Below are 27,531 nucleotides of genomic sequence, written 5' to 3'. Positions count from 1 at the left end.
ATATACTTTTACAAAGAAATCCCCATCTTTTCTATCAAAACAATATTTATTTTAATTTATAGTTAATATTCTTGATCTTCGTCTCACTTAATTTTAACATACAAATAGAATTGATAGAATTGAAACAGAACGAGAAAAAGAGAGGTTAAAATATTAACCTTAAGTTTGTCGTGTTAGTAAGACAAGTTTAGTGCTATTATTTTGACTGCAGCTGTATGTTCCAGTCCTTTATCGCGCGACTATTTAGGCAACATCATCAGCCAACAGACTTGGGGCAAGGGAAGTATTTACCAGGGTGTCTGGGTGTGTGGGTGTGTGTGTGTGTGTGTGCGAGTGTGCGAGTGTGTATAGGAACCCAGCGACAAACGCAATGCTCAGACGGAAACTCATTAGTGAAACTGTGTCTTGGCAGAGTCCCAGAGTCCCTCCTCCCCGCCAAATGTCAACCGCGCGGCCCTCCGAAAGGGAACTTGCCACCAGTACCACCGAGTACCGAGTACCGAGTACCGACCTTCCTGCCGCCAGTCACCTGGCAGCATCGTTATGACGCTCTCGCAATCCCTTTTTTCCCACTGCTCCCGGATCCTGCCCTATGTCCTAGAGGACAAACAATGGGCACATTAGCTAACAGACCACATAAATCTCTGGCCAAAACGATCATCGCTTTGTTGAAATTTAGACAAATCTTTCCGGAAGACTTGTGGCTTTTTCCGGGTATTTTTAGTCTTCTAATTCTAAGACCAAAAGCAAGCATTTAAATTTAGCCAGCTGTGAATGGCTTTTAGCAGACACCACTGGCATACTTCGAGTATATGTATTTGAAGTTGTTCTATTTTCAGTCATTGATGAAATTCTCAATTAAGTCTTTGATACTTTAAAATTTATACTCGGACAGCCGTGCATCGCTGCATAAATTGGTTTTGGATTTAATGGGAAATCAAAGTTTAAGGTATGCGGCACAGTATTAATTTCTGACTTTTTATGTAGTTTTTCAGTAAGAGGTTTTAGCGAATTTTCATCAAATTAAATCACTTGCGATAATAAATCTTGTAAAATCTTTGTAAAACAAATAACAAAAATTAATCTGAACATTGTTAATTGTTAAATGCAATGACTAGTAAAAGATAAAAAAGAACTGCAGCGTCATTTCCACAGATTGTAAATTAAAAGCAATCCATAATGGAAACCGCCATTTCCATTTTTAATGGTCTTGTTAGTTAACTTGTTGTGATGTATACGTCTCCTTAAGCCTGTCGCGTCGCACATATTTCAAACTTTGTTGCGTCCCAAGGGACCGATCCCAATTTGAACCGGTTAGGAACCTTAGTAGTGCTGCAATGGATTGGCGCGAAGTTAGAGTATTCCCCTTGGATGTTTGTGGTGCATTTGCACGGCTGTCGTCTGCCTGCGTTTTTCCATCCTGCCCCTCCACCAGATCTTTCGACACATTGTTCTGCTCCTTCTGTTGGGTTTTCCATTCGCTGTTGTTGTGTGTGTACACAAATTTTTATGACGACAGGTTGGTTGGTTCGTCGGTTGGTTGGATATTCGCTGGGAGTTGGGGGTGCAGGAGGCGCAGGAGGTGACTGGCAGACCTGGAAAGCGATTTCACGCTTGACGTGCACCAAGCACACCGTGGCGCCACCTAGCGGGGGCCGGAGGTGGCGCAGATACACAGAACAAAATGTTCATTCAATCATTTCAACCCATGGTAATAAAACTTGATTTATTTAACCTGTAATTTTGCAAAAAATTAGTAAATATAAATTTTCTTGTGCCCTTACAAAAAATGGTGTAGATGGGGTGAAACCGACCGGCCGTTAGAGAAATGAAATTTATGCTTAAGGCTACGATTTTTAGGAATACGCTTTTTAAAACTACAAGTTTAATTTACTATAAATCAAGAACTGAAATACAAAATAAACAAGAAAGGAAAGCTAACTTCGGGCGGAGCCGAAGTTGATATACCCTTGCAGAATACTCTGTAAATTATATTCTCCAAAATTATTCATATGATGCATTCTTAACACTCATAAAAAATCCCAACTTCCTAACTTTAAAAACACCAAAGTTATGGCATTTCCAATCGTTCAGTTATATGGCAGCTATAGGATATAGTCGGCCGATCCTTATGAAATTTGGTAGGTCGGATTGATTGGCCAAATATAAAACCCATAGAAAATCCCAACTTCCTAACTTTACAAACACCAAAGTTATGACATTTCCGATCAATCAGTTATATGGCAGCTATAGGATATAGTCGGCCGATCCTTATGAAATTTGGTATGTCGGATTCATTGGCCAAATATAAAACCCATAGAAAATCCCAACTTCCTAACTTAACAAACAGCAGAGTTATGGCATTTCCGATCAATCAGTTATATGGCAGCTATAGGATATAGTCGGCCGATCCCGGCCGTTCCGACTTATATACTGCGTGCAAAGGAAAGAAGGGTGTGTGCAAAGTTTCAATTCGATATCTTTAAAACTGAGAGACTAGTTCGCGTAGAAACAGACAGACGGACAGACAGACGGACAGACAGACGGACAGACAGACGGACAGACGGACAGACGGACAGACGGACAGACGGACATGGCTATATCAACTCAGGAGGTGATCCTGATCAAGAATATATATACTTTATAGGGTCGGAGATGTCTCCTTCACTGCGTTGCACACTTTTGACCAAAATTATAATACCCTCTGCAAGGGTATAAAAAAGTGCATTTCGAACTATTTAAGGTGTTTATTAGACAGATAAGTGACTATGTTATAATCAAACTCAACTTTTAGGTACTAAATAACGAAAATAAAAACAAACAATTTAGTTGTTTTCAGGATCAAGTGATTACCAACATATTTACGTGCATTTCTAGCACATCAAGCTTAGATCATATTTCTCTCACTGTTTCGACCGAAGGAATGAAAGGCTGAAAAACGAGCAGCCCGCTCTGGAAAAAAAAGGCAAGAGTTGCGCCTGCTGGTTCTTCCGAGGCCCAAGTTGGATCCGAAGCTGGATCTGAAGCTATAGCCGGAGCTGCAGTCGAGTGATATAAGTGGTTGACATGTAGCCGCCATTAGCGGTACGATGACAAGCGTTGAAAGCGCGCCCGGGGAATTAAAACGCAAAAAGGGAAAATAGAGAAAAAAAATACCGTGGAAAATGGGGAAAAGGCAGAAGCGAACAAGAGAATTGGATGGGATAGTTCTCCGTTTTTTTTTTTTTTTGCATCCCCCCTCTCTTCTTCTGACTCCATTTTTATGACAGCAATGGAGCAGGAAACCGCAGTGGGATATAAAAAAGGTGCAAAAATCATCAGCACGCTGTCGGCGGCAGTCCACCCCCCTCCAACCCTCCCCCTTCCCCTTTCCACGACCTTCGTTCTGAAAACCGCCTGTCACATTAAAGTATCATTTGCAGTCACTCAGCTGGAGGGTATCCCCATTTCACAGCCAGCCATACCCGGCGATTAAAGTCAATGGCATTCCAGTAGCACTGGCTATAGGTCTTTACTGGAAAATATTGAATCCCACAAATCGCAGACACAATTTATGACCTCGCGACTTGGGCGCGTTTTTCGTGCGATTTGCGTGCTTTTCTGACGCGTTTTTACCAGCCCGACCATCAACCATTCATTGACCATTGACCATTGACTCCCGGCCACTAAAAATGGCAACGGAAGCAAACCGTAATGAATACATTAACATTAATAATTGCCTCGGCTTGGACCGGCTTTTGCCCCCCAAAAAAAGGGGCGTGGCTGAGTGGGTGTTTGCGGTTGCATAATTCGGAGATTTGACCATGAGCTCATATAACACCGACTACTTCATTACAAACTTGTATCTACTTAAGGTATACCATTAGTATTTTTCCATGTAAATTTATTTCAGTTCATTACTCCCACTCAGAGCTGAATAAATCTCAGACCTCGCTGCAATTTTTACAAAACTCCAAATTGATATGGTCGCCATTAGATTTTAAGGTAATTTGCATTATTTATTTGATACCTTAAACTCAAGTGAATAAATAATTTATTACGATTTTGATTAATATCCACTTAACGTTCATATTTGTCTCCATAAATTCGAAGTTTAATTGCAGCAACTAATTTGTATAATAATTATATAATTAAGACTAATATACTTCTAAAAGGCAGTGAGCTTGAAAGACAGTTGATAGAATATTTATATAATATATTTTAAATCATTTTAAATAGTTTTCCAAAGTACTAATATTTAATAATGATAAAAATAGGTTATTAATGGGAGAATTGGTGATTTGAGGTGGCACACCAGAGTTCTACTGTTTTTGAAGTTCTTCGAAGGGGAAAATCCGATCGCTGAATGGTAAAACATCACTGGCATGCAGTTTTTTTCTGGTCACGATGGCGATCGTCTGGACTTGGAAAATGGGAAAGTGGCCGCGGAAACCCAAATATTACTGCCACCAAAGTTACAAAAACAAACACAGCGTGGAGGAGTGTCTGCAAGTGAGGGGCAACAGGATGCGCTGACATTTATCACCTGCCATGAGTGTAGTTTGCGGTATGCAATTCCCTTTTAGCCGGCACTTCACCCGCATTCGCGGACATTTATGCCAAGTTTTTCGGCAATTGTGCGAACGGCAGACACTCTTTGATTACAGGCCATCGCGGAATGGGCGGAGATGGTGCGGCATTAGCATTAGCATAAATTTCAGCTAGCTCACACAACATCCGAGTATGAATATATAATTCGCCGGTTGTAGGTTATTTATGAGTGTGTGTGGGGAAACTTGGAGCAACTTTTCGAATGGAAACCAGTAAAAGGGGGGGTAGCTGTGGGGGCGGTTAAACCGGAACAGGGGCAGGATAATCGCTGCTTAATGCAGTCGCGACCCAACCGTCCTTGCCAACTGCCATTTGTCTTACCATCCCAACATTGATAACGAAAGCGAGACCGACTTCAACCCCCAATACACGGAGAAAAAATCAAAGTCAGTTCAATGAAACAATCTCACGAAGAAAAACCAATACACTGAATTGTTTTGGGGGGTCACCTACAAGAAAATCATCAGGAATTTAAATACAAATTTAAACACGATTCCGAAAATCTAAGTCCCTTAAAACATGCTTTGCATTACAATGTTTAGATATTTTGTACTATTATTATTCTTCTTCAAGAATTTAAAATGTTAAAATTTTGCCAACGACTTTAAAAATTATTGTGAGAAATGTTAATATAAGCTTAAACATGCCTAGCTTATGGGCATACAAATCACAAATCACTTTGTTGGACTTATATATTCGACAAGAAAAAGTGTTGCTGTGTATTAAGCCCACTTGTGGTGGTGTGTGGGCTCATTGAAGAGCATTCAAATTTAATTTGCATGCAGGCTGAGCAAACTTTTGTTTACCTTGCGGTAGCGAAATCAAATTTGAATCCGCTTTGAGTTCCGCTTCCTCGATTCGCAGCCGGGTATTTCAAAGGGATCCTTATCAAAGTCGCGACTAACTAGGACGCGTCTAGAGTGGCAGCCGAAATCGGTTAAGTTTTGACCAAGCCATGAGGGTTTCCCCGCCCAGAAAAAAACCCCCAAAATGAACCCCTCCCCACCACCCCCTTCCCCATACACACACACACAGGTGGCAGGCATAAACTGTTTGAAGTCTTCATCTGAATGGGGGAAAAATCGGTTGGGCGTATAAATGGGTGGCTGTGTGGGTGTATACAGCTTTAAACGATGCCAAATTATTTTTATTTATTCGTGCGTTCAAAGAGATTAGCGCTCACTAGATGGCGCCACCTCAAAGGCGTTCACGGTGAAATGCAAAGCCGTACACGTGTATTTATCGATGTGCGAGTGTGTGTGTGTGTGTGTTGGGAAAATGTGTGTGCTGTGAAATAAATGCAAAGAAAGATTTAAGACTTAAGCTCGTATACCAGCAAAGATATTCTTTAATTCAATCGATTACGCCATTACCACCATTAAGGCGCCTAGACAGCTCCACCATTTTCCATAATTTATGAGTTTTTCTTTACCCTTTTAAAAGGTATCATAAAATTACAAATGAAAAATGTATGCAATTTCAAGGAAATTCGAATAAATTTATTTCGGTAACCAAAGTTATGTGACTCTTTATAATTGCACAAATATTATTAGATTCAAACAAAAACTTCTGCAACTTATAACTTTTTTAGGCCCAACGAAAATATCAACAATTTTTAGTAATAACGGAAATATTAAAAGAATACTTGAACTTAATATGTTTAAGTTTAAATAAAATCAATGGCGTACATATTACTTAAAGTAAAATTAAATATATCTAATTGGTATGACAAGTGTGATTCATTTATCCATATCCATTTGGTCTCACAAATATACAAAGTATTTTGTTTATCACTTCACTGCAGGGTATTTGCCATACTTTCTTGTTTTTTATGGCTTCTCTGGGTTTTTTCTGTTTTTTACTTTCGTTATGAGGCCATTTAAGCAGCCCGAAAGGAACAAATCTTTTATTGATGTTCGGGAGATGGATGGCGATTGGAGTTGGGAAAAAGGGGGAGGATGGCTGGCTGGCTGGCTGCTCTAGTTAACGGAGTTGGCCTGTTGGCGAGCTCTTTGGCAGCTCATAAAACCGGCAAAATGCGGCAATTGCTCGCAACGCCATTGAGCCGCCCATTAACCCCAACGTGGTGTTACCTGGCTGGCACATGAATAAATCACGGGGTGATTCACAGCCACCACCACCAACCACACCACCACCCTGGATACATAATATCGGCCCACTCGTTCAACTGCCAGATGATAAATGTTGTTACACGCCCTGCTGACTTTCTTCGATTTGCTTAACAAATTTGTGAGATTCTTAGCACATTTGCATATTGCGTTAGCGAAATGGAACCCCCATCCGGATTGTCAAGTGTAGAGAATGCCGCGTCCTCTATTTGTATTTGTGAATTTTTTCCCAATCTAAAGAATCGACCAATGGGTTGGCACTGTAATGACGACATTTCCTTCCGACATCGAGGACTTTGCGCTTTTTATTGCTGCCGTCAGTGTTGCCATCCGAACCAGCAGCTGGAAAGATCCCATTTTAAAAGGATTTCTGTATTGAGTTTATTTAGCTCCTTCACACGACTCGGTGACAGGAGAAAGGAATGGAAAATGAAAAATGGAATGGGGGACGGTGTGGAGATGGAGCATCGCTCAATCGAAGTTGTTCAATAAAAAATGTGCTGGAATTTCCTTGACATTTTCGCCAACATTGACGCCATTTCCCCTTAACACTCGCACCCTAACATTTTTCGATGGTCTTTTCGTCGTAAAACGTTTGGAATTTCGTGCGATTTTCATCGGATCCCAGGGGGAATTGACCTGAATTTGCTTTGTGTTCGCGCGACTCTGGAATGTCCATTCTGGCTGGCCTAAGGTATTTTCACAATAATTTGAATTAAACAAACGCCGAAAACCAGTGACAGGTCACTGAGGAGCAGGATAGGGATCAAGCTTGGATTCCGACTTCCCACTTTCCCTCTCCCAATTTTTAGCTCAATCAGTAGGAGTTCATTGGGAGAATCGGAAAGTGGATGATTGGAGAATGGGTGGATTGAATGACAGACTTAAATTTCTACATTGCCAAAAGATAATGCGATGGTAAAGGATTAACTACACTGTTTTAAGCCTAAAGCTTACATTATTGCAATTAATTTTTTAATTCTCTGGACAACAATATTTCAAAGGAAGAAATGTAGCATTCGTATTAAAACATTGTTATACATTGATTACAAAAAGGCCTTTCTGAAATACATTTTATTGAAAAATCCATTAAAGGCATTATAAAATGTTTGTAATAGCACTTTCATGCATTATGACCGCAAAAATGTATAAAAATGTATGAAACAGCTTGGCCCATATATGACCTGCTATTTATTTATATTTATTTCTTGTCTTATAAAGTACTTCTTTAAACTTTAAAGCTAAAAACGTGAATAGGTTTAATTAACTGAGATAGAACTGGCATTTGTTCATTATCAAAGCTTCCTATTTGCCATCCACCTGCGTTATCCTGTTCCCCCCGAGATAATATAAACTCTAGATTAAACTCTGTTGTCGCAGTTCTCCGGAATAAACTGATGACCAAACAAGCCTATTAAGTCCACTTGGCCAACTTCCTGCTAGACAGGCAACACCTCGTAAATTGCAAATAATAAAAAACGGGCGAAAAACAAATTATTTTCTGCTGCTTTAGCTAAAAGTTTGCTTATCAATGGGGGGCAATGGGGACTTTTGGACTGGCGAATGGCGACTGAATACTGGATACTGAATACTGGATGCTGGAGGATGGCGAATGGAAAACCTTGTCGGGTCAGTGGACCCTCAGCTGCTTATAATTTTTTTTTGTTCGCGGACTCGACGCATTCATACGGCATACAGAGCCTGGAAATCCTTTTCCTTTTCCCCGTTTCGCCCTCTGTTTGGGGCTTTTTTCTACTTTGGCTTCCGTTTCTGGGTCCTGGGCGAGCTCACATAAAATTTAATTAAGTGCAACAACAGCGGCAACAACAGCAGCGGCATCGGGGACCCCGGCGATAGCAGCATCGTTTATAAAATTCACATAATAACAATAAATTTTCAAATGCGCCTTGGCAGCCAGCGTCTGCCACCCACGTCCCTTCGTCCTGGGGCAGGACCTAGGTATTAAAATTTATCGCCAGCTTGCGTAGCACGCGCAGCAAACGCGAAGAAATTTGCGTGCCGGATGCCAAGGGGTCGGAAAAGGATCCGGGGAGGAATCGCCGTTCTACACGCAAACAATTGGGCTGCTAATAATCAGTATAACGTATTGTTTGCTAAAATCAAACTGTTTAATTAAAGGGGGTTTTTTAGATAAGTGATACTGTAATCTATTATTAACAAAATTGTGTCAGGAATCATTGTTCAAATGTTGGGCAGCTTTAAAATGCTGCGATAAATTATTCTTTTTTATAAGAAAACATGGAAAACACTTTAAATATCTTACATATGATGTAATATATATGAACTTCCATAACACGAATTTTCCCAACTCGATTTATTGGCAAAAGAGGGTATAGAGACAATTGGTATTATTTATTTAGATAAAAAAAAAGTTAGTTTATCAAAATGTTGGACATTTTAAAATATTATTTATACAATATAAAATATAAATATATCTAACATGCATATTAAAGATCTATTAAATCTTGTTTTCAAAATCAAAAAAAAAGCTTTAAGTGGATTTATATGAAAATAAATATATGAAATGACCTAACACATTTCTGCCATTTTCTCTGTGTGTAAAGTCAACAATATTTGTGTGATTATTAATCATTCTGGTCAATATTCTCTTAAATGTTACCTAGCATACCATCAATTGTAACACAATTGTTGACATGACATATGGAGAAACAAGTTTTAATTTTAGGGTCAATCATAAAATGATTGCCTTAATCCTAAATTTCCGCAGTGTATTGGCATCGGGAAGCGAGTAAAGGCAGCAGAAAGCGCGATGCGATGGGAATGCCAGCTTAGTGTCCCCAGAGGCGAGCTTCCTCCTCCAGAGCTCCACCCCCACCTCCTCCTCTTCCTCCTCCTCCTCCCCCTCATCCTTCTTTTCCTCCGCGAGGCTATGGGTGTGCATATGTATTCCCGATCAGCTTTAAGAATGTATAAGGCACCGGCGGAATGGAAGTCACATATGGCGGGACTCGACTTCTCCGCCCCCTCGAATAATTTGTCTATTTGTTTGCCTTTGCTTCGGTTGGCTTGCTCATTCATTTGACTCGCATTAATTACATGACACGCACACGAAACCTGGAGTCTGGAATCCAAAGTCCCGGTTTCTCCCATCCTCCAATACCGATGCCCATCCCCGTCCTCCTTGGCCCGGCATAATTTATTAAAGGACCAAAAAGAAAGCTTTCTTCTCCTCACAAGACGCAGCCTTTCATACATGGCCAAATTTCGGTTGCACTTGAAAAAATATGTATGTAGATTTGCAGTTATATCTAAAACAAATTAGTCAATGTATAAAGCATTATTAAGTTTACTCTTGAAATTAATTTAAACATTAACATTGGTATATAAAAATACCAACAAATAAATTTGATTATACTTTGGTTATTCATTAATTCGACTGACATTAAGGTAATTTCAAAAACCACATCGTTAAATATAATTTATTATATTCTTTATTCTTTATTTTTTATTTCATAATTAATATTTACTTGTCATTCTTAAAAGGCTTTCGACATTTAAGACAAATGTAATAAAACTTATAAGATAGATTTGGCCAAAGTCTCTTTAAGGACACGTATAAATATCATATTTTATTTATTTCAAGTGGAAGGGCTTCGTTTGCTGTTTGAACTGAATTTCTGGCTGCCAGAGTTCGGCGCTCATCTCTGGCTCCTTGGGGAAAGCCGGTCCCCCTCCTCCGTCCGCCGTCCCCCCTCCCTCATCACCGAGCACACACATCATCATCCACATCTGCAACTGGCTGAGCCCGCTCCTTGTCCGCTCGTCATCACAAATGACTGTCTCATGTTATCTGCTAAGCCGCCTTATCTGTTTCGGCCCCCAAATCCTGCCATCTTCCCAGATCCCAGATGCTGCCCCATCCGCCGTCTGTGATTTCGCCTGTGTTACTTATTTAATTTGTTGCTTATTTGTGTGCTCGTGGAGGAGCAACAAGCAAACAAGTCCAACGCAGCCTTGCCGTCTTCTTGGATCTGAATCTGAATCCGAATGCGACTCGACAAATTCCTGGCTCCATTCACTTGTTTGCATATGTTTAACATGCTCCCCAACTCCCAGTACCAGTGCCACCCCATTGTTGTTTGTCTGTTTGACTGTTTGTTCGACGGGACGGGACGGGACGGGTCTGCGTATTGTTTGTCCTTAACTCAGCCGAACCGAACTGTACTAAACGGAGCGGGGAGCGTGTTTTCCTTGGGTTTGCTAATGATTTTGCCAGGGTGCTAATCAAATTGCCTGCCCTGCAGCAGCTAATGTCATTACCGAAAGGTGGACGGGAGGCGGTGGGATATGTAAATATTTATCCGGATGGTGGCAGACCCAGAGATTACAAGTTGCACTTGTGGCAAGTGAAACCAAGCTTAAATGGGTATGCCAATTTTTATGATTTCATTTTGATTAATTGAAGTGAATGGGAATAAGTCTTCTGAATAAGAATTTTGATACTAATAACACTTATAGAAAAATAAAGTAGTAAAATTATTTTCCAGGTTCTGTACATAATATTAATTTATAAATAATTGTTTATTTATTAAAGATATTTTGTTGTGTTTATATTTCACTATCTTAAAGCAAACATTTGGTTTGTTATTAACAAATTATGCATTAAGCAAATATTAACTTGTGCTGCGATGGTTTGCTATGAATTATTAAGTATACGCCTCTGGTACCTCATTTGGTTCCATAAATTGCCAAGAGCCGACTTAAATCTCCCTTTTGGGTCCCGGGTGGGGAAACTTTTATCATTGATTGCCATTTCACTAGACTGTCTTCGCCTCCCCTTTTAAGTTTCCACTGCAGCAGTTGGGCCTGCAAGTTGTCGCATCTTTTACCGGCTTCCCTTGGTTATTGCTTTGGCACATTTTTCGATTAAAATTTATTTGCACAACTTATGAAAACTTAAATGCCCATAACGGCGCCGCCAGACCCGGACCCAGACCCGGATCCGGACTTGGGTACGTGGCAGCTGGAAGGCGGAGCAGGGGCATGCACCAATACCGGGTGACACCCTCCAACCGATCCCACGAACGTCTGCGTTTTCTGGCCGAATGGCGCCTGGGCTGCCACATTTCTTGGCTAAAAAGTTTCAAATATTTCATAATTTGCAACATATTTTATGGAGGCGCAAGAGCATATTGCACTTTTCCGGCCACGCAGGCCCTCGCAGTCATAAAACTCCTCTTTTTCGCAGTGCAACGTGGGAGGGGCACGACGAAGTGTGTGTGTTTTTGGGGCGATTTTCTTAGCACTTGCCGCATTACTCATACGCCGCATAACAAAAATTAAATTTTCTCCACTTCCTGACCTCGTTTTGCTGCTCATTTTTCGTTAAATAATTCAAATGACTTCCGACTTAGACTTTGACATTGAAGTGGTCGTTTTCCACCATTTCCCGCCGACGCCGCATGGAAAATTCAGTTTTGCGACTGCGAGCAGATGAAGCACAGCGTCTGGGTTTCGCTGCTTATTTGCCTTCGCATCGCCGACGAACTCAAACCCTCTTCACAGGTACGCGGCGCACTTAAAAAGTAATTTTATTACACAGCTACTTACGGCAAACAGCGGAAAGAGACGGATAGAGTAGAAGGAGACGGGGAGAGGGGGAGACGCACTTAAAGTCATCACCTCAAAGCGAGGAAAAAGAAGAGGAAAATTCTCTTAGCGGGAAAATGGCGACCCCACGCCCATTGTCACACTATTGCCGGAAGTTTTATTCAACCTTCGTACCCTTCGTCAACCTTTGACGCTGATTGTTCTTGTGCTATCTTCAAGCAAACACCCCCTCCCCCTTCTCCCCTTTCTCCACCCCCCCCCCATTTTCAGCTTATTTCCTTGCGTTTTCGTTTACAAATTTTTCTCATTACATTTTTACATCATCTTTCCCCCTTTTGACTTTTCACCGGCTTCGCCCCGAGCAAAAGCTGGCAAAAGTTTCCACTAGTTTTTGCCCTTTTGCATGGCTTTTCTTCAATTCTTGCTCTACCCACACTTGGCTGGTATCTCAGCAAGGTAATTTAATGACTCGAACTGCTCTTAGTAATGAGCATCCAATGGGGTTCGACAGCAGCAAAGGCAGCTCTCTAATTTGGTTGATCCCCAAGAAAGTTTCCAATCGGGGCAGGTCATAGATGTGTGGGTGTGGAAATGCTTTATAAACTAAGTTAAATCCCAGAGACAGTTGATAAGTCATATCCCAAAAAATGTTTACCTAAAATGCCTAAATAGGTGAAATCAATAAACAACTTATTTAATATATATGTCACTTTAATGATTTATTTCTTTCTAAGCAAAAATTTAAAATTTTAGTTTTCATGTTAAGTCTGGCTTAAGCTAAACCTTAAACGTTTCGTTAGAAGCTTTTTACAATTTATTTGCTGAGTATTTCAATCACTACTACTATAAAATGTAGAGTCACTTAAAACCTAAGTTCTTGTTAAATTGCAATTTGAAATTGTTTTTATTGTTAGTAAATCAAAAAAATATTAGTTTCGAAGACTATTGGATATTAATAAATGTTCTTTCTTTCATAGAAATTCTTAAGTACTCGATGACCAATTACACTAATGCAAAATTATGCTAACATAAAACATGCATACTGAAACTGACAGTTTGACCAGTGCCTGTCAAAAGATTAAATTAATATTACCTTAAGAAAAGGCAAAGAACTCCAGAACTCCAGAAGACTGCATTTTCTTTGAGCGGTCAGACCTGACTTTTGCAGCTCCTTAACTTCCTTTTCTCGGCTCGCAAGCTTATCCCAGCTTTTTCCTGCCATTTGCCACTAGTTCCGAGCTGTACATTGTGTGTATGTATCAAGTGCACAGAAAGACAAATTTATTAAATTATTATCCAATTGAATCAATTAATTTTATCCAATCTGAAAGTAAGCTTTATATTCAAATCGAGCTTTTAATATCTAAAATGTGTTTTCAAAAACCTATTATGAAATTATTTTTTGCTCAAAATTCGTTGGAGTTTTTATTGATGATCATTTTTGTTTTTATAAAGTAAATATATTTTTAATTTATACATTTGTAGTCATTTTTTATGAACATTACTTTCTGAAAAGTGTAAATACAAATTTTATATTTTCCTTTTGAAATTTTCTGAGTGTGGTTATCTTTTTCCCGTTGTTGTTCTTCAGCCTGCTTCTGCTGCTGGCATTTCATTTAATTACTTTTGACATCAGGTAGAAATTTTCGCTGCCGCTTTTCAACCCTTTTTTGGACTCCGAGTTGAAGAGGGTTGTGTGGCGTTTTCGGGGAAAAAACGGTACTGGAATGGGCGGAAAAGTGTGCCAAATATTTGTTTAGGCATATTTGCCAATGGCCAATGGTGTTCTCATATCCGCAACTCATCACATCTGAAACATCCACATCCACATCCAGATCTACATCCACATCCGCCCGACACACGCATCCTTTTCATTGTAAATGCTCATATTTGCATTTTTCCCTTTTGACGTTTGCTTTGCTCGCACTTTTTGCCCACTACCTTTGCATTTATTTTGATGTATTTCCGTTTGGCAAGCAAATACCCAAGATTCGGATGGAGTGGGTCCGAAAAAGGGAGTTGTTCGAGTTCTCCGGCGGGCTTTCATTAGCTGATAGTTTAGCCCGGTCGACGCAAATATGCGTTGCTCTTCTCCAAGCTTTTCCCATCATCCTTCGGCTGTCATTCATCCGTTTCTCACAAAAAAGGCAAAAAGGTTTCAATATATATTCCTCTGTTCCCGGTGAATTCAGAGTAGAAAGGACTTTTATTTTTGTGGGATAAACTAAAGAGAACGAGTTTTCCACCATATATAAACATATATATAAACATATATATAAACATATATATAAACATATATATAAACATATATATAAACATATATATAAACATATATATAAACATATATATAAACATATATATAAATATTAATAATAAATATAATGATGATCATAATTATGATCATAATAATAAACGGATATATACATATTAATCCTTTTTAAATGCTATAGCAGCCACAATTAATGAATTTTAAAGCGAATAAAGTTTTCTTTACAATATTTAACCATCAGACAGCTTTAAGGAATGTTAATAAAATGCAGGGTATTGCCTAGCTGGTGTGTCGTACATAGTTTTTCCTTGTTTTTCGCTGTGAACTGATCCCCTGCTTAGGACTCGTCCCTCATTAGGACTGCCGGATATTCCGTTGCGACTGAAGGACATGATGTCCTGGCGGTGGTGGCCCGGGTAAATGGAAAATCTTTAAATCCACCGGCAACTTTTCACTGGCGGTCGGGGAAAGAGCCTGTGCTTTATACAGTTAATCATTTAATCTGCATATGTGCATATTAATGAATTTCAACGTTCAGCAGTCCGCGCCACTATCACCCGGGCTTTTCCACTTTTCCCCCTCCCAATTTTCCCACATAACTTTGTGTTATTTTTTTGCCCAAGCGAAACTTTTGTTTTTGTTTCGTGTTTGTCTTTTGGTTTCGCTTGCTCGTGTTTTATATTCGCTCACTCGCCTTTTTGTTCTGTTTTTGGTCCTGTTTTGCTTTGTTTTGCCTGTTTGCCGTTACTTTTAAAAGCTTTTTTTGGTAACTCGAACTAAATTAAGTTAAATACATGTTTTGTTTCGTCCGCATGCTGGCTGCATAAAGATGTTGCCAGCGCGGCCGTCACACGCGGCGTATGCGTAACCCAAATTCTGTGCCAGAAATGTGAGTCTTAGCTCCGTAAAGATGATGATGTATGGCGGGCCCCGGCTAATGGATTTCTCCTTGCGCCGGCAGGGATCAATTCAATTAGCGTTGGCACACGTAAGTACGACCCTGCGACCTCTGACCTTTGGCAACAAGTATGTCACACATAATGAGCATTCAATAAAAAGGACTCCCTTTTCCATTTCTTCTTGGAAATGTTTTTATCCCTCGCAGGATGCAGTTTTCTCTGGGGTTCTTGGCTTAATACGCACACAAGCTAGGTTTATTTGTACTTTATTATATGTATTAAGCACGGGAGAATTCAAGGAAATATTTGTATATAAAATTGAGTAGAAATAGGTACCCTCTAAATAACGTATAAGTTTAGTAAACTTAATGCACTACGGTATATCAAAATAAATAAATAAAACTAACTAGAATTAAGCCTTTAACTTTCGTTAAAGCAGCACACACATATATGTATATCACAAGGGAAAACAAATTGTAATCCAAACAAATTTATATCTATCGGAATATAATCTTCTTACTTGGTTTATAAATTCCATTCCTCCTCCCGGCATTAAGCACTTTCAATATTTATGTTTCTGGGTTAAAACTGCGGTGTGACAATTTAAAGCTCCTTTGACTCTACGATGCCATAGAAAAGGCTTAAGGGTAAATGTGAATGGTGCATTCTAGGTGCAGTGGGAAAAGCTTACTCTTGATGTTGCTTATATTGCACAGTTTTTCCGCTTTGTCAATACGCAGATGTTCGCAAATTCCGACCTCTGGCTCCTCTGCAGTTGCACTTTGTTTCGCAAAAGGGTTTTCTATGTTTTCCAATAGCTTTTGTTTCCCGCTTAGCACACACACACACACTCACTTTGGGAGCTTTTAGTTTTGCATTTTAAGCAGTTTGACTTTGCATTTTTCCGTTTGCTGTATTCACAATACGCAAAATCATTCGAAAACCAGAAAGAAAGGCAAAGTCGTGTGGCCTGAGTTTTAGATACCTCCTACTAACTTTTAAACAGTTTATAAAGAATTAGTTAGAAAACATAGACTCTTTCGATTAATTGTGAAAATGTCTGTACCTAGATTAGAATTTGTCTACTTGTGCAATTTAATTCCTGCTGTTATCTTAGTTAACAATATCTCGGAGCTCATACCTTCGCACATATACCATATACTTTTTCCCCTTCAAACAATGGGTATATGAGTACAAATTCTCGTGCATATTTACCGTCTGCATGTGTGTCTGCATATGTGCACACAAAACAACGAGCATGAAAATAAAGAGGAAAATAGAGGAGCTTTGTGTCCTGCACTTCCCGGCATGAAGATTAGAAAACCCAGTCGGGGTGGAAAAATGTAGATCAGCAGGCGGCGGAGGAGTGCGTTTTCCGAAAGCCACAACAGAGTTCATCGAGAGGCAATTTAAGTTGTAAGCTCTTCAATTAGGTGCAAAATGTTGATGGGGGAATATCTCCGGCAAAAGGCTCAACGACTTATGGGTTTTTGAGAGTTTTCATTCACCATACACAAATTGAGGAGGATTATGCTTGGGAGGGTTTGTTCTCGAAGTTGCGCGTGTCATTTATTTAACAATTTTTATCAAGTAAATCCACATAAAAGATCAACGAATTACCTTATTTCAAAGTGTCATTTCTTGTATAAAAAATAAACTGTTGTCTTGTTAAATTGTTTAAAGGTTTTTGATATTTTTAATTTGTTTTTTGATCATTTAACTATTTACCCAATTTAATGCAGCCTAAACCAAAAAATAAGCAATTAGTTTTAACAACTATTAGCCTATTTTATTGATTTTTTAATTCTCAGCAGGACTTAAGGAATAAACACACAGACCACTATAAAGATACCATTTTATTTTACCTATAATTAAATTAAATCGAATAAAACGAAAGCCATTTCGGATAGGAAAGTCTAAAAACATAAAATAGGTAAATGGTTTATGTGGCATTTACCACAGGACAAAGTCGTTAAACTTTGACTAGCACCTTCTAGTGCTCTCAAGCAATCTAAGACAGCACTAAAAGAGCGTTATTGTGAATTTGAATGGTGAATTTAAATATCGAAGTGCCTCGAAATTGGCTCTCCATTCTAACCGGCTGAGCGAGCCAACTCGTTTGACAGTTGCAATAGCCAAAGCTATTTCAATTTTCCCGCTGTGTCAGACCGATCCTCTGCCTTTAATTGCATTTTGATTTGAGTCCGAATCGGAGTCGGAGTCTCAGTTTTTGCGATGAGGTGCTGGTGGGATGTGGAAGTCAGCGATATAGAAATCGAATTCGCGACCGGTTTGCACAATCGTAATCGAGGCTTCGACGGAGCTCATAAATCGTTCCATCATCAATGGCACATTGACAACGGCAATGGCCGTTTTGGCTGCCATTTGGTCTCCGGAACGAGTCCCCTTTTTTTGGACTTTTTACTCGAGAAGAGTGAGCGCAGGCAGGCGAGTTGTGAAATTAATGCAATTTACTTACAAAATGTCCCATTAAAAGCGCTTAACCAATGGTGGGGAAAAGGAGGGGGGAAAAAGAGGGGGGAAAGGAAAGGGAGTCGAGCAGCGGGCATAGACATAAAGCAATATGAGCTTGTCGCAGTCGCCGAGTCGCCTTGTCTGGATGCAAAAGTCTGGGATGTCGTGGATGTCGTGGATGTGTGCCTGCATGAGAGTGTAATTTAATGCTGCTGCAGTTTTCCCCCTCCCCCCGATTTTCCTTTGCATACCCAAACACCCGACCCCGGCAGGCCACAAATTACCCGGCCAAGTCCATGAAGCGCATTTAGCTAAATCGCACAATTTATGTCTTATAAAAATGCTTGCGTCTCGAAACCGAAACCTAAGTCGAAACCAAAACCAAAACCATAAACCAAAGACCAAGGTCTCAAAGGAGAGGAGTCAAGAGCCAAGTGACATTGCCAGAAAGGCATTGCAAATGTCAGAGTCCCAAGTGTAATGGATCGTATTGAGAAAAGAACTATAGTGTTATTGATTTCCAAATGAATATTTAAATCAGTTTTTAAAACAAAAGTATTCTCCAATGCCTTGCATTTTCTCTAGACTCATAAATATTTTCAATGTTAGGGTCAATATGCATTTTTTCCAAAACAGATGTATATGTTGAAGGGTTTATTGTTTTGAAAGCCATTTTGGTATTAAAACTATTTTAATATACTCCAATCTAACAGTATGCTTAAAAAAGGAATTGAGAAGTCACAAGTATTAAAATACAATTTTGAACCAAAAAAAAATTAGGGTTAATAAGAAAGCACTCCTTAGAAAATAAACGTAAAAACGAATTTTTCTAAAAATTTGCCTTGTTTTTAAATTTTAAAACTTAGTAAAAATACATATATAAAATACTCTTTGTTCATTCAGTTAATAATAACAATCTTAAATAAATTTAACTTTGTCGAATTTAAAGAATAATTATTACAACTATTATAGCTACGTAAAAAACCTAAAATCTCATATTTTTGAAAGTATTGATCTCATAGATTCGAAATAAGAGCGTGCTATTGATATATTCTACTACTTAATAAAAAAAGATAAAAAACAATTTCTGCGTAATTTATAAATAAGAAAGAACGCAAGAGTTTTCTAAAGTCGATTAAGGTCTGCTATACACACTCTAATGCATCTGTGTCACAATCGGAGTATAACCTTTTTGATTGTATTTTATCAAATAAGCTTGAGAGCTCCACATTTGTTCGTGCAATGATTTGGCCAACTTGAGCAGATGTAAAAGTTAGCTTAGGAATACATTTCACTGGAATTACCTAGAAACTCGTAAAGAACCATTCCCTAACACCTCGACTCAGCTTGAGTTCTCGGGAAAAGTGGCCAATCAAGTATCTCAGCTTCGTTAAAGTGGCCGAGCACCCTGCCAGGAGTTGAAGAAGGCTAAATCTGATTTATACCTTTTATTATTATGGTCGCTCCCCGTCCCCAATTATCATGAGTTTTGCTGCGTTCGAATAATTTTGCCCGTTCATTTGGCACTGCCGCCGCCTCGTCCCAATTTCAATTTTCCGCTTTCCCATCCGCCATTTCCCAGTTTTTAACTGCAGACCTTTAAAGTTGCACAATCTCTCGAATTATGGCGTCTTAGCGCGTTTTTCTTTTCTTCTGTGAGGCAAAAGTTTTCAATTCAATTATCAACGCCCATGCTGTATTTTCGTTTTTGTAGCTTGGCTCGGGATTGTGAGATGGTTTTTTTTTTTTTTTTTTGGGGCGATGGAATTGGAAATGGAAGTGGAAGGGTGGTGACTCGATTTGGCTCCGATTTGGGCCTGCAATTTTCCGTTTCCCAATGCACATTTTTGGCGTAATTTGTTTGCCAAATTGCGTGTTGGCGTCATCGCGTTGATGATCATTGGCAGCGTAATCATCGCGCCAGTTGTCAACCATCGCTTGCCAGTTTTGTGGGGGTGTCGATTGCAACAACAGCATTAATGCCACCCCGCCCACTTGGCCATAAATAATTTTGCAGGCAAAAGCCAATTTCGCCAGTCACATTTGGTGGGAGAATCCCATTGCCGCTTTCCCACTTTCCCGCTTTTCCGATGGAGTAAAAGAGGGCGTTGAAGTCTTTGTACATACTTACGTACATTCAAAAGGAAATTACCGAGGGGAAATCGGAGTTAACAACTGACCACAGTGAACACCCCTTGTTGTTACTGAAAAAGCTGTAAAATAATTAACTAAAATATGCATTAACTAAAAGTTGTTAAGAAAAATAAATAAAAATATCAATTTTATCAGAAAATATTTATTTGCTTTTCTGTTTGTCTTAAATTGAATTAAAATGAATGTTCAATTAGGTTGTTGTTAGAAAAAGTGTTTGGATTTAACTCAAAATGTCATGGTTACATCAGGAGCTTAACAAGTTTTTTAAATCAATAATAGAATGGGTTCTGATGAATACTAAATAATACCTTTTTTATGCTGTCATTTAATTGGATATTAATTCACATTAATTGCAACAGCCATGATCATGTTAGTTGATTATAATTTATAAAATAAAATTTTAAGCTTGCATAATTCGCTGTCCTTCAATATTCAGTGAGGCTTTAAACATCATTAGCATAAGCTTACACGACAGAAATGCGAAGGGGAATTCCTATGGTTTAGTGGGGGAAAATAAAGGGAAAATAGACCACCCCAAGTAGTCGCTGCATTTTCACAAAGTGCGGGAAATGCACTCTCGGGCTAAATATAAAAATCAGTTGCCATTCAAGCGGCAAATATTTTGGCAAGCAAAATTTCGCACAACCGAGTGAGATGCGAAAAACTGTCAACACGTTCGAGGCGATATCATAACAGACTTAGCCGAAAAGCAAGCAAAGTGCTTAAGGACGTAGACAACTCAACGATTTCAACGTGGAAATGCGGGGAGTGGGGAAGTAACAGGGCGGAAAAATTGAAAAATAAATAAAATTATGCGTGGCAGCATTTTTGAAATCATTTTCGGAGGCAGAAACAGAGACTGTCGCTCTGCCTTCACGCATCACTCGGTTCCACTCCCCACTTTTACACTCTTACACTTTTACAACGTACAAATTTACTTGATTTTGGCTTGTGCTCGGAAATGGGCATCCCATTGAAAATTCAAATCACACCAAATTCTAAAACACACAAACCACGCAAATCGCCGTCGAACCAAATAAAACAGCCAGAACGTAAAAATAATAATAAAAATAAAATAACCGAAAGAGAACGTGAGTCGAAATGAAAGCGAAAACATACCGAAGTCGAGACAGGCAACATTTTCTTGTCAACGGGCGAGAAAATTACACAATCTTGGGGGGGTAGAAAATAAAAAAAAAAGAAACTCAGAAAACTCCTCGGGAAAAAAGGAAAAGCAAGGACAATGCCAACAAGCAACTCTTTGTGCAGGCAAAGCAAATTTTCGGTGGGTTTTGCTGGGCGGGAAAAGAAAACTTGGCGATACGGCAAATTTATTTCCATGGGTGTGTGTGTGTGTGTTGTGTTGCCACAAATGCTACACACAAATCAAGGCTGACAAAATGGAAAATAATCAAAATTATTAGAGCTAACTCAGCTCCTCAACTTCGTAGCTGTTAATCATTGGCTTTCGGCGATTTTACCAGAATAAAAAGTTAAGCAGTTGAAAATGGTCGGAGAATAAGGGAAAGTTGTAAATTGTGTCAGTTTAATCATAATTCCCATAGCTCTTACTTACTTTTATAGTTCTTGAGTACTAAGTAACATCTTTAAATTAATTTTAAATGTGTAATTTACAGATAGAAAGAAATTTGATTTAAATCTTAAATGAAACTTATTCAATCAGGTCGGTTTACTTGGCTTACAATGATGAGAACTTCTGTAATAATTAATCCCAGACTTATTTTTGTAGGTCTGGAGTACCAAGTTAAATGCCTAATTACATAGTAGGTATTTCAATAGAATTCTTAAGTGAAACTTACTCCATGGGGTCAGTGAACTTGACTCATAATGTTGAGAGCTTCTGATGACTAAGCGTGGTGTTAACAGTTTTTCTCACCATTAAGGTTCATTATGTGTTTTATTACTGCAATTCACTATCTGCACTATCTGAAGCCGACTATTTCTGACCCTTGCGAGGCGCATTCGTATATCTTTTTATGATTTATGGGAACGTGCTTGTCTCCTCGTTTCCATTCGCTCACTTTTGGCAACATTGTTCCCCGGAGAATCGCTATTCCTGCAGTCTTCAGCAGATACAGTCTGGCGCCTCTTGCAGCTCGAATGTTTGGATTCAAGTACTCAAGATCATATCATATCGTGTTACTTCCCCTCAGTCTGTCTTTCGATTCTGTTCCTCTTGGGTTTGAATATTGCGTTTTCTTTCTTTTTTTTGGCTTTCTGCTGCTGCACCTCCCACTTTTTCTCTTTTCGCAGCATACAATCGTACGAAAAAAATTTAGACATTTTGTAGCCAGTTTATAGATGGTAAGGCATGGTATGACTGTCGCCCCCCTCCCCTCCAGACACACACACACACACACACACACACACACACACACACACACACACATCTGTTGGTTGAGAGGCCTGTTTGGTTTTCGCCCATAATTTTTGTGCCGTTTTACAACAAACGGGCACATAACTCTCAGACTCTGTGGACTTATGAACGGGGCCTGGACCAGTCCGGTCCCGGCTTATCTGTCGGCGCCGGGCCTCATCATACCATACCCCATATACCCCATACCCCATACCATCATGCCCCCCCCATAAAGAGTACTGGGTGCAAAATGATTTTCACATGTTTTCCTTTATTTTCCTTTATCTGTGAGCACGTTGCTGTTTTCGCACTTTTGTTGGCTAGCATGTGTTTTACCACTTTTCGTTTTCCCTGTCGCATTCCCCCCTCCCTCTCCTCTCCCCCACCACACATCCCTGGAGTGTTTGGCTTTTAATTAAAATTGCAGCTAAATTATGAACTTTTCTTTTCTCGACCGCCTGCAAATTTTCTTTCCACCGATGGGTCTGGGTCTTTGCCTCGACCTGGCCTGGCCCGTATATCAAAAAACGGCATTCTTTGCCAAGATGTGCAAATTTCGCTGGCCGCCTGGCCCAGTAATTGAAGTTCTGCCGAAGAATCGTTTGGCAGCCGGAAAACAGCCCAAAAAAAAAAAGAAAACAGAGAGCACACGTAATGGGGCCGCAGCAAATGAACTGTGAAGGAAATTCGCGTAAAAATGCGTTTTATTGTTACCCAATTAAGCCAATCGGCTGCATACGTTCCGTTCCATTGGTCATGCTTGAGTAAATCCAAAACCCCCCTCCCAACCCCCACCCTCCAAAATCACACAGAGATTTTCCAAAGCCCGTGGCCACCGAAAATTTATGTGCTACTTTGGCTAATCGGCGGGGGCTTCGAATTTTTGTTGCCATTGGGGTTTTCTTTTTTTGTTCTTTCTAATTGTCTGCCAATGGAATTTATGCGGGGGCGCTCAACCCCACATCCCCCCCAACCCCCCACCACCTCAGTGGAATTTTCGCGGTCCGCTTTTCATCGCCGTCTCGTTGAATGTGGCTTATCGTTCCGCAATATCAACTCAATTACAATGCGTGTCAATGGCAATACGACAATGGGAAGCGTACCCGAAGGCCATTTGGATAGGGATTGGGGAATTGGGATTTAAGTGGACTCCAACTGGCGGACATTATCATTGTTATTATCATTGGAAGCGATATGGGAGAGCCGGGGAGGAGGAAAAGCTCTTAATAAGATTCATATTGACGCGGGAGAAGTGACAATGGGAACCGAGACGAAGATGAAATAATAATAATCCTGACTTTCACCGAGGAACTTTGCAAGTCGAAGGACATTGCACTGGAAATGCTCTTACTTAACTTGTATTCTGTATTCTACATATATTGGTCATTTAAATTTCACGCGTTGTTAAAATTCCATCTATTTTGGAAGCATTTTAATTCAAAATGCAATACAAAATTATACTAAAATCAGGGATAGTAACTTCTTTAACTTCTTTAAGATAAACCACTCTGCAAGTCTAATGCATACTTATGATTATTTATTTGTATTTCACATTATTTTTGTTTCCCAAGCAATAATTAAGAATTAGAATTAAGTTAAAGTAATTTATTTCGTAAATCATAACAAAAGACAAAACTGTCATGAATTAAGACTTAAATCTTTATGTAATACTTGATCGATATAGGACTTGTTACTAAATAATTCTGAGAACCAAGGAAACCAGATCCATTTGAAAAGAACTTAAGCTGCAATGCTCGACCCCTTTTACCAACATCGTGGCCTTGACCCCGGAGAAGTAGAGTGACGAGCGGGAATAAAACCCATTTAAAATTGTGCAGCGACCACGAGAACAGGAGCGATGATGATGACAATATTGGATGGATGGTTAAGAGGGAAAAGGGGGGGCACATGCGACATGTGTGCCTGCTGCAGGGATAAGGTCCTTCGATAAGTATTCCGGCCATCGGAGCTCCAGTTTGAGATCCAGTCGGTCTGGCACTCTGGGTCCATTGTTGTTGTTATTATTATTTGCCAAATAAGCGAACGGCCATCCGCGTTGTCTTCCTGCCACGCCCACCGCCTCCTCGCAGGCAGCTCCTTTGTTGTCAGCATTCCGCCTTCAGCCTTCCACTCTCGTCGTTCGTCGCTCGTCGATGATGCAGACATAAGATATGAAAAATATGAGGCAACAGCAATCACAATAGTCGCACCAGTCACCAAAGGCAATCACCAACTCCCCTTACCAAACCCCCCCCACCCTCTCCCCACCCACAGGCGCTCATGCGTGGGCATCGGCGGACAATCCCCATATATACATTTGTGCCACAACAGTTGAGGGCAAAATAATAGCACTAAAAATTCAAGATTTAAATCATTTATGCCTACTAATTTATTTATCATCAGTAAGATTACAAATGAACAATAACAATAATTGTATGAGTAGGTTATAGGGCAATTCATAATCTGTGATCTTTGGAGTAAGTCGATCTCTCATATTGTCTCTTAAAATCTGTTAGGAACTACACTAAAAACATTATATTAAATACTTATTTTGGCCCAATATTCGCCATTGAAAGCTCATTATAAAATAATGATGTCTAGCGACTAAAATATAAGACAATTATATTGCAAATAAATATTTTCCATATCACATTTTAATTGATGTTTCCAAAAGTTAAAATTAAAATCAGATCGATCTTTTCGAGAATATCAATTTGATGTTTTTTAATATCAACATTACATTGAAATATCAATATGACTAATGGTTAAAATATTGTTCTAGTCCAATATTTAGTATTTTTATTGTAACATCACGCTAAAAAACTACCATTTTATTTTTGGAATACAAAATGTTTGTACATTGCAAAAACACATACCTAAAGCTTAGATTCTGACCGCAACTGTAGTGTAAGTACAAAGAGGACACGTGTGTGTCTGCGTTTGTGTATAAATCACCCTTAATGCCTTTGGCCAAGGAGAGTGGGGGGAAATAAGCAAAAGGAACTGCAGAGAACGGAGCAGCAACCTCAGAGTTCCTTCCCAGAAACACCATAAATTGAAGTCAAGTGCTGCCAATTAGTTGCTAAAATTATTTTATGATATTTTCCGACTAATTAAATGAACATTTACGTCGACTAAGTGGACGGTCAGTCTGCAAAATCGATAAGGAGCAGCGAGAAATAATGGCATAAAAAACAAACGAACTGAAAGGTGGACATCCAGCCAGACAACTCCTCCGCCCAAACAAAACCCATCACATCCCACAAGATCCCAACTCTCGCACCCTTGCAGGTTTTTTCATCAATCAAGGGAACAGCACAGCAGCCATAACAACAACAATAATCAATCATAAGCAAGGCAGGGGGTAAGGGGATAAGGGGATCAGGGGATCAGGGGATAACTCAGCTGCCCCCGCACCTGTCCGAAAAATGGAGCACGTAACAGTTTCCTATCATTATTAATTATTTATGAAATGTACGGAACCATCCACCCACCATTCACCATTTACCATCAACCAAGGAAAAAAGGAGGCTAATGCCAGACCCGGACTGCCATTAAATGATTAGCTCTCCTTGGAGCCGATGGTGTTATCCTTGATAACAACAAAATAGGAGCGGGTTAAGCTCGTTAGGCATTGACCGTAATTTGGTGAAACTATTGGAAGCCGATGGAGCAAACTGTTTGTGATAGTCCTTATTTATTGGGTTAATATGCGGCTATGCCAGAAACTGGGCAAGCTTAAATAGGAACTTTAAAGGAGACTTTATTATCCTTGCACTTATTTACGTTTTTTATCAGTAAACCCAAGTTACATCAAGATTTTGACTACGCAGTCAAAAGAGTTTTAAACAAAATACAGGTATAATAAGGAATGAGAATAAACCAGATCAAAATTCATAATGATTGCATTTTTTCAGACGATAGCTTTTAAATTTCAATGAATTACACAGATATATCATAAATCATTTGGATTTATAACTTATAGGATTACTCTTGCAGGGGTAAGATAAAGTTTAACTGTGGTTGGCATATAAAAATCTTATAAGCCTTTTAATTGGTAAAACTTTTTTGGGATTAATAATAAATAGATCTAAAGAACTCTTTTGATGTATTTTAATGTATTTCATCTGTGTGTTTTTTAAGCAATGTGATTGTTAACCATGTATATCGTTTACAAAATTCCGGTGGTTTGGCTTTTTCATATTAATTTTTTTGGGTCAACAATAATAGAAATGTATACTTAAAAAAATTGTTTTCTGCACCCCCATATAACCAAGTTATGGTCTGGAATTTTTTTTATTACTGATTCCCCTCTCTAACCAAGGATTTCCCCTCTTTTCTTCCAGTGTGCCAGTGCAATGGACACGCCCGCCGCTGCCGCTTCAACCTGGAGTTGTATAAGCTATCCGGCCGTGTTTCGGGGGGCGTGTGCTACAACTGCCAACACGACACGACCGGGCGGTACTGCCACTACTGCCGCGAGGGATACTACCGGGATGCCACCAAGCCGCCAAATCATCGCAAAGTCTGCAAGCGTAAGTCCTGCTTTCTCAAAGACAAAAGCGAGTAGCGACCACTTATTACTACATGTTTGCCAGTGCAGGGGTATTCCAATCTTCACTTACAGCTGGATATTTGATATTTGTATCTCCAAATTTAATGGGGTATTCCGTTAAGTTGCACATGAGTGATATGCCAAAAGAAAAAAGATAGTCAAGAGAGTAGAAGTAAACAAAGTATTTTCCAATTCCTGAATAAAAAGCAATATAAGAGAAAATAATCATATTAAAAAAATAGTCGCGTTTAACTCTGACAAAGATTTAAGAAAGTAGTGCACAAAAAATGTTGCAACAAAATCAACTTGCGAGTTTTGGTTACTTTCGTGGAACAACCATGGCATTAAACCTTTCAGAGTATTTGTAGTATTTTACCTAAATTGGTAACCCACTATCCAATCGCTAATTAAACACAAGCTAAAAAGGTTTCAAATATCTAAAATGAAAATCTTTTTCAAACAGAATAAACTAGAACAATTCTTATTTCGGT

At 39.3% G+C, this 27,531-nt stretch overlaps 1 protein-coding gene across 1 annotated transcript in view; it reads left to right on the top strand.

Annotated features, from left to right (window-relative positions):
* LOC108053958 (netrin-B) overlaps positions 1–27,531 on the top strand; it is a 70,883-nt gene that overhangs the window by 35,588 nt on the left and 7,764 nt on the right. Inside the window, exon 3 of the mRNA XM_044460989.1 lies at positions 26,832–27,020. Within this exon, the coding sequence (XP_044316924.1) occupies positions 26,832–27,020 (189 nt within the window). The remainder of the gene's footprint in view (positions 1–26,831; positions 27,021–27,531) is intronic.

This window comes from Drosophila rhopaloa, unplaced genomic scaffold (assembly GCF_018152115.1).
Source record: "Drosophila rhopaloa isolate 14029-0021.01 unplaced genomic scaffold, ASM1815211v1 contig_3, whole genome shotgun sequence".
Lineage (NCBI taxonomy): Eukaryota > Metazoa > Arthropoda > Insecta > Diptera > Drosophilidae > Drosophila > Drosophila rhopaloa.
Note: the sequence above shows the minus strand (reverse complement) of the source record. Positions and strands in the feature narration are given on the sequence as shown.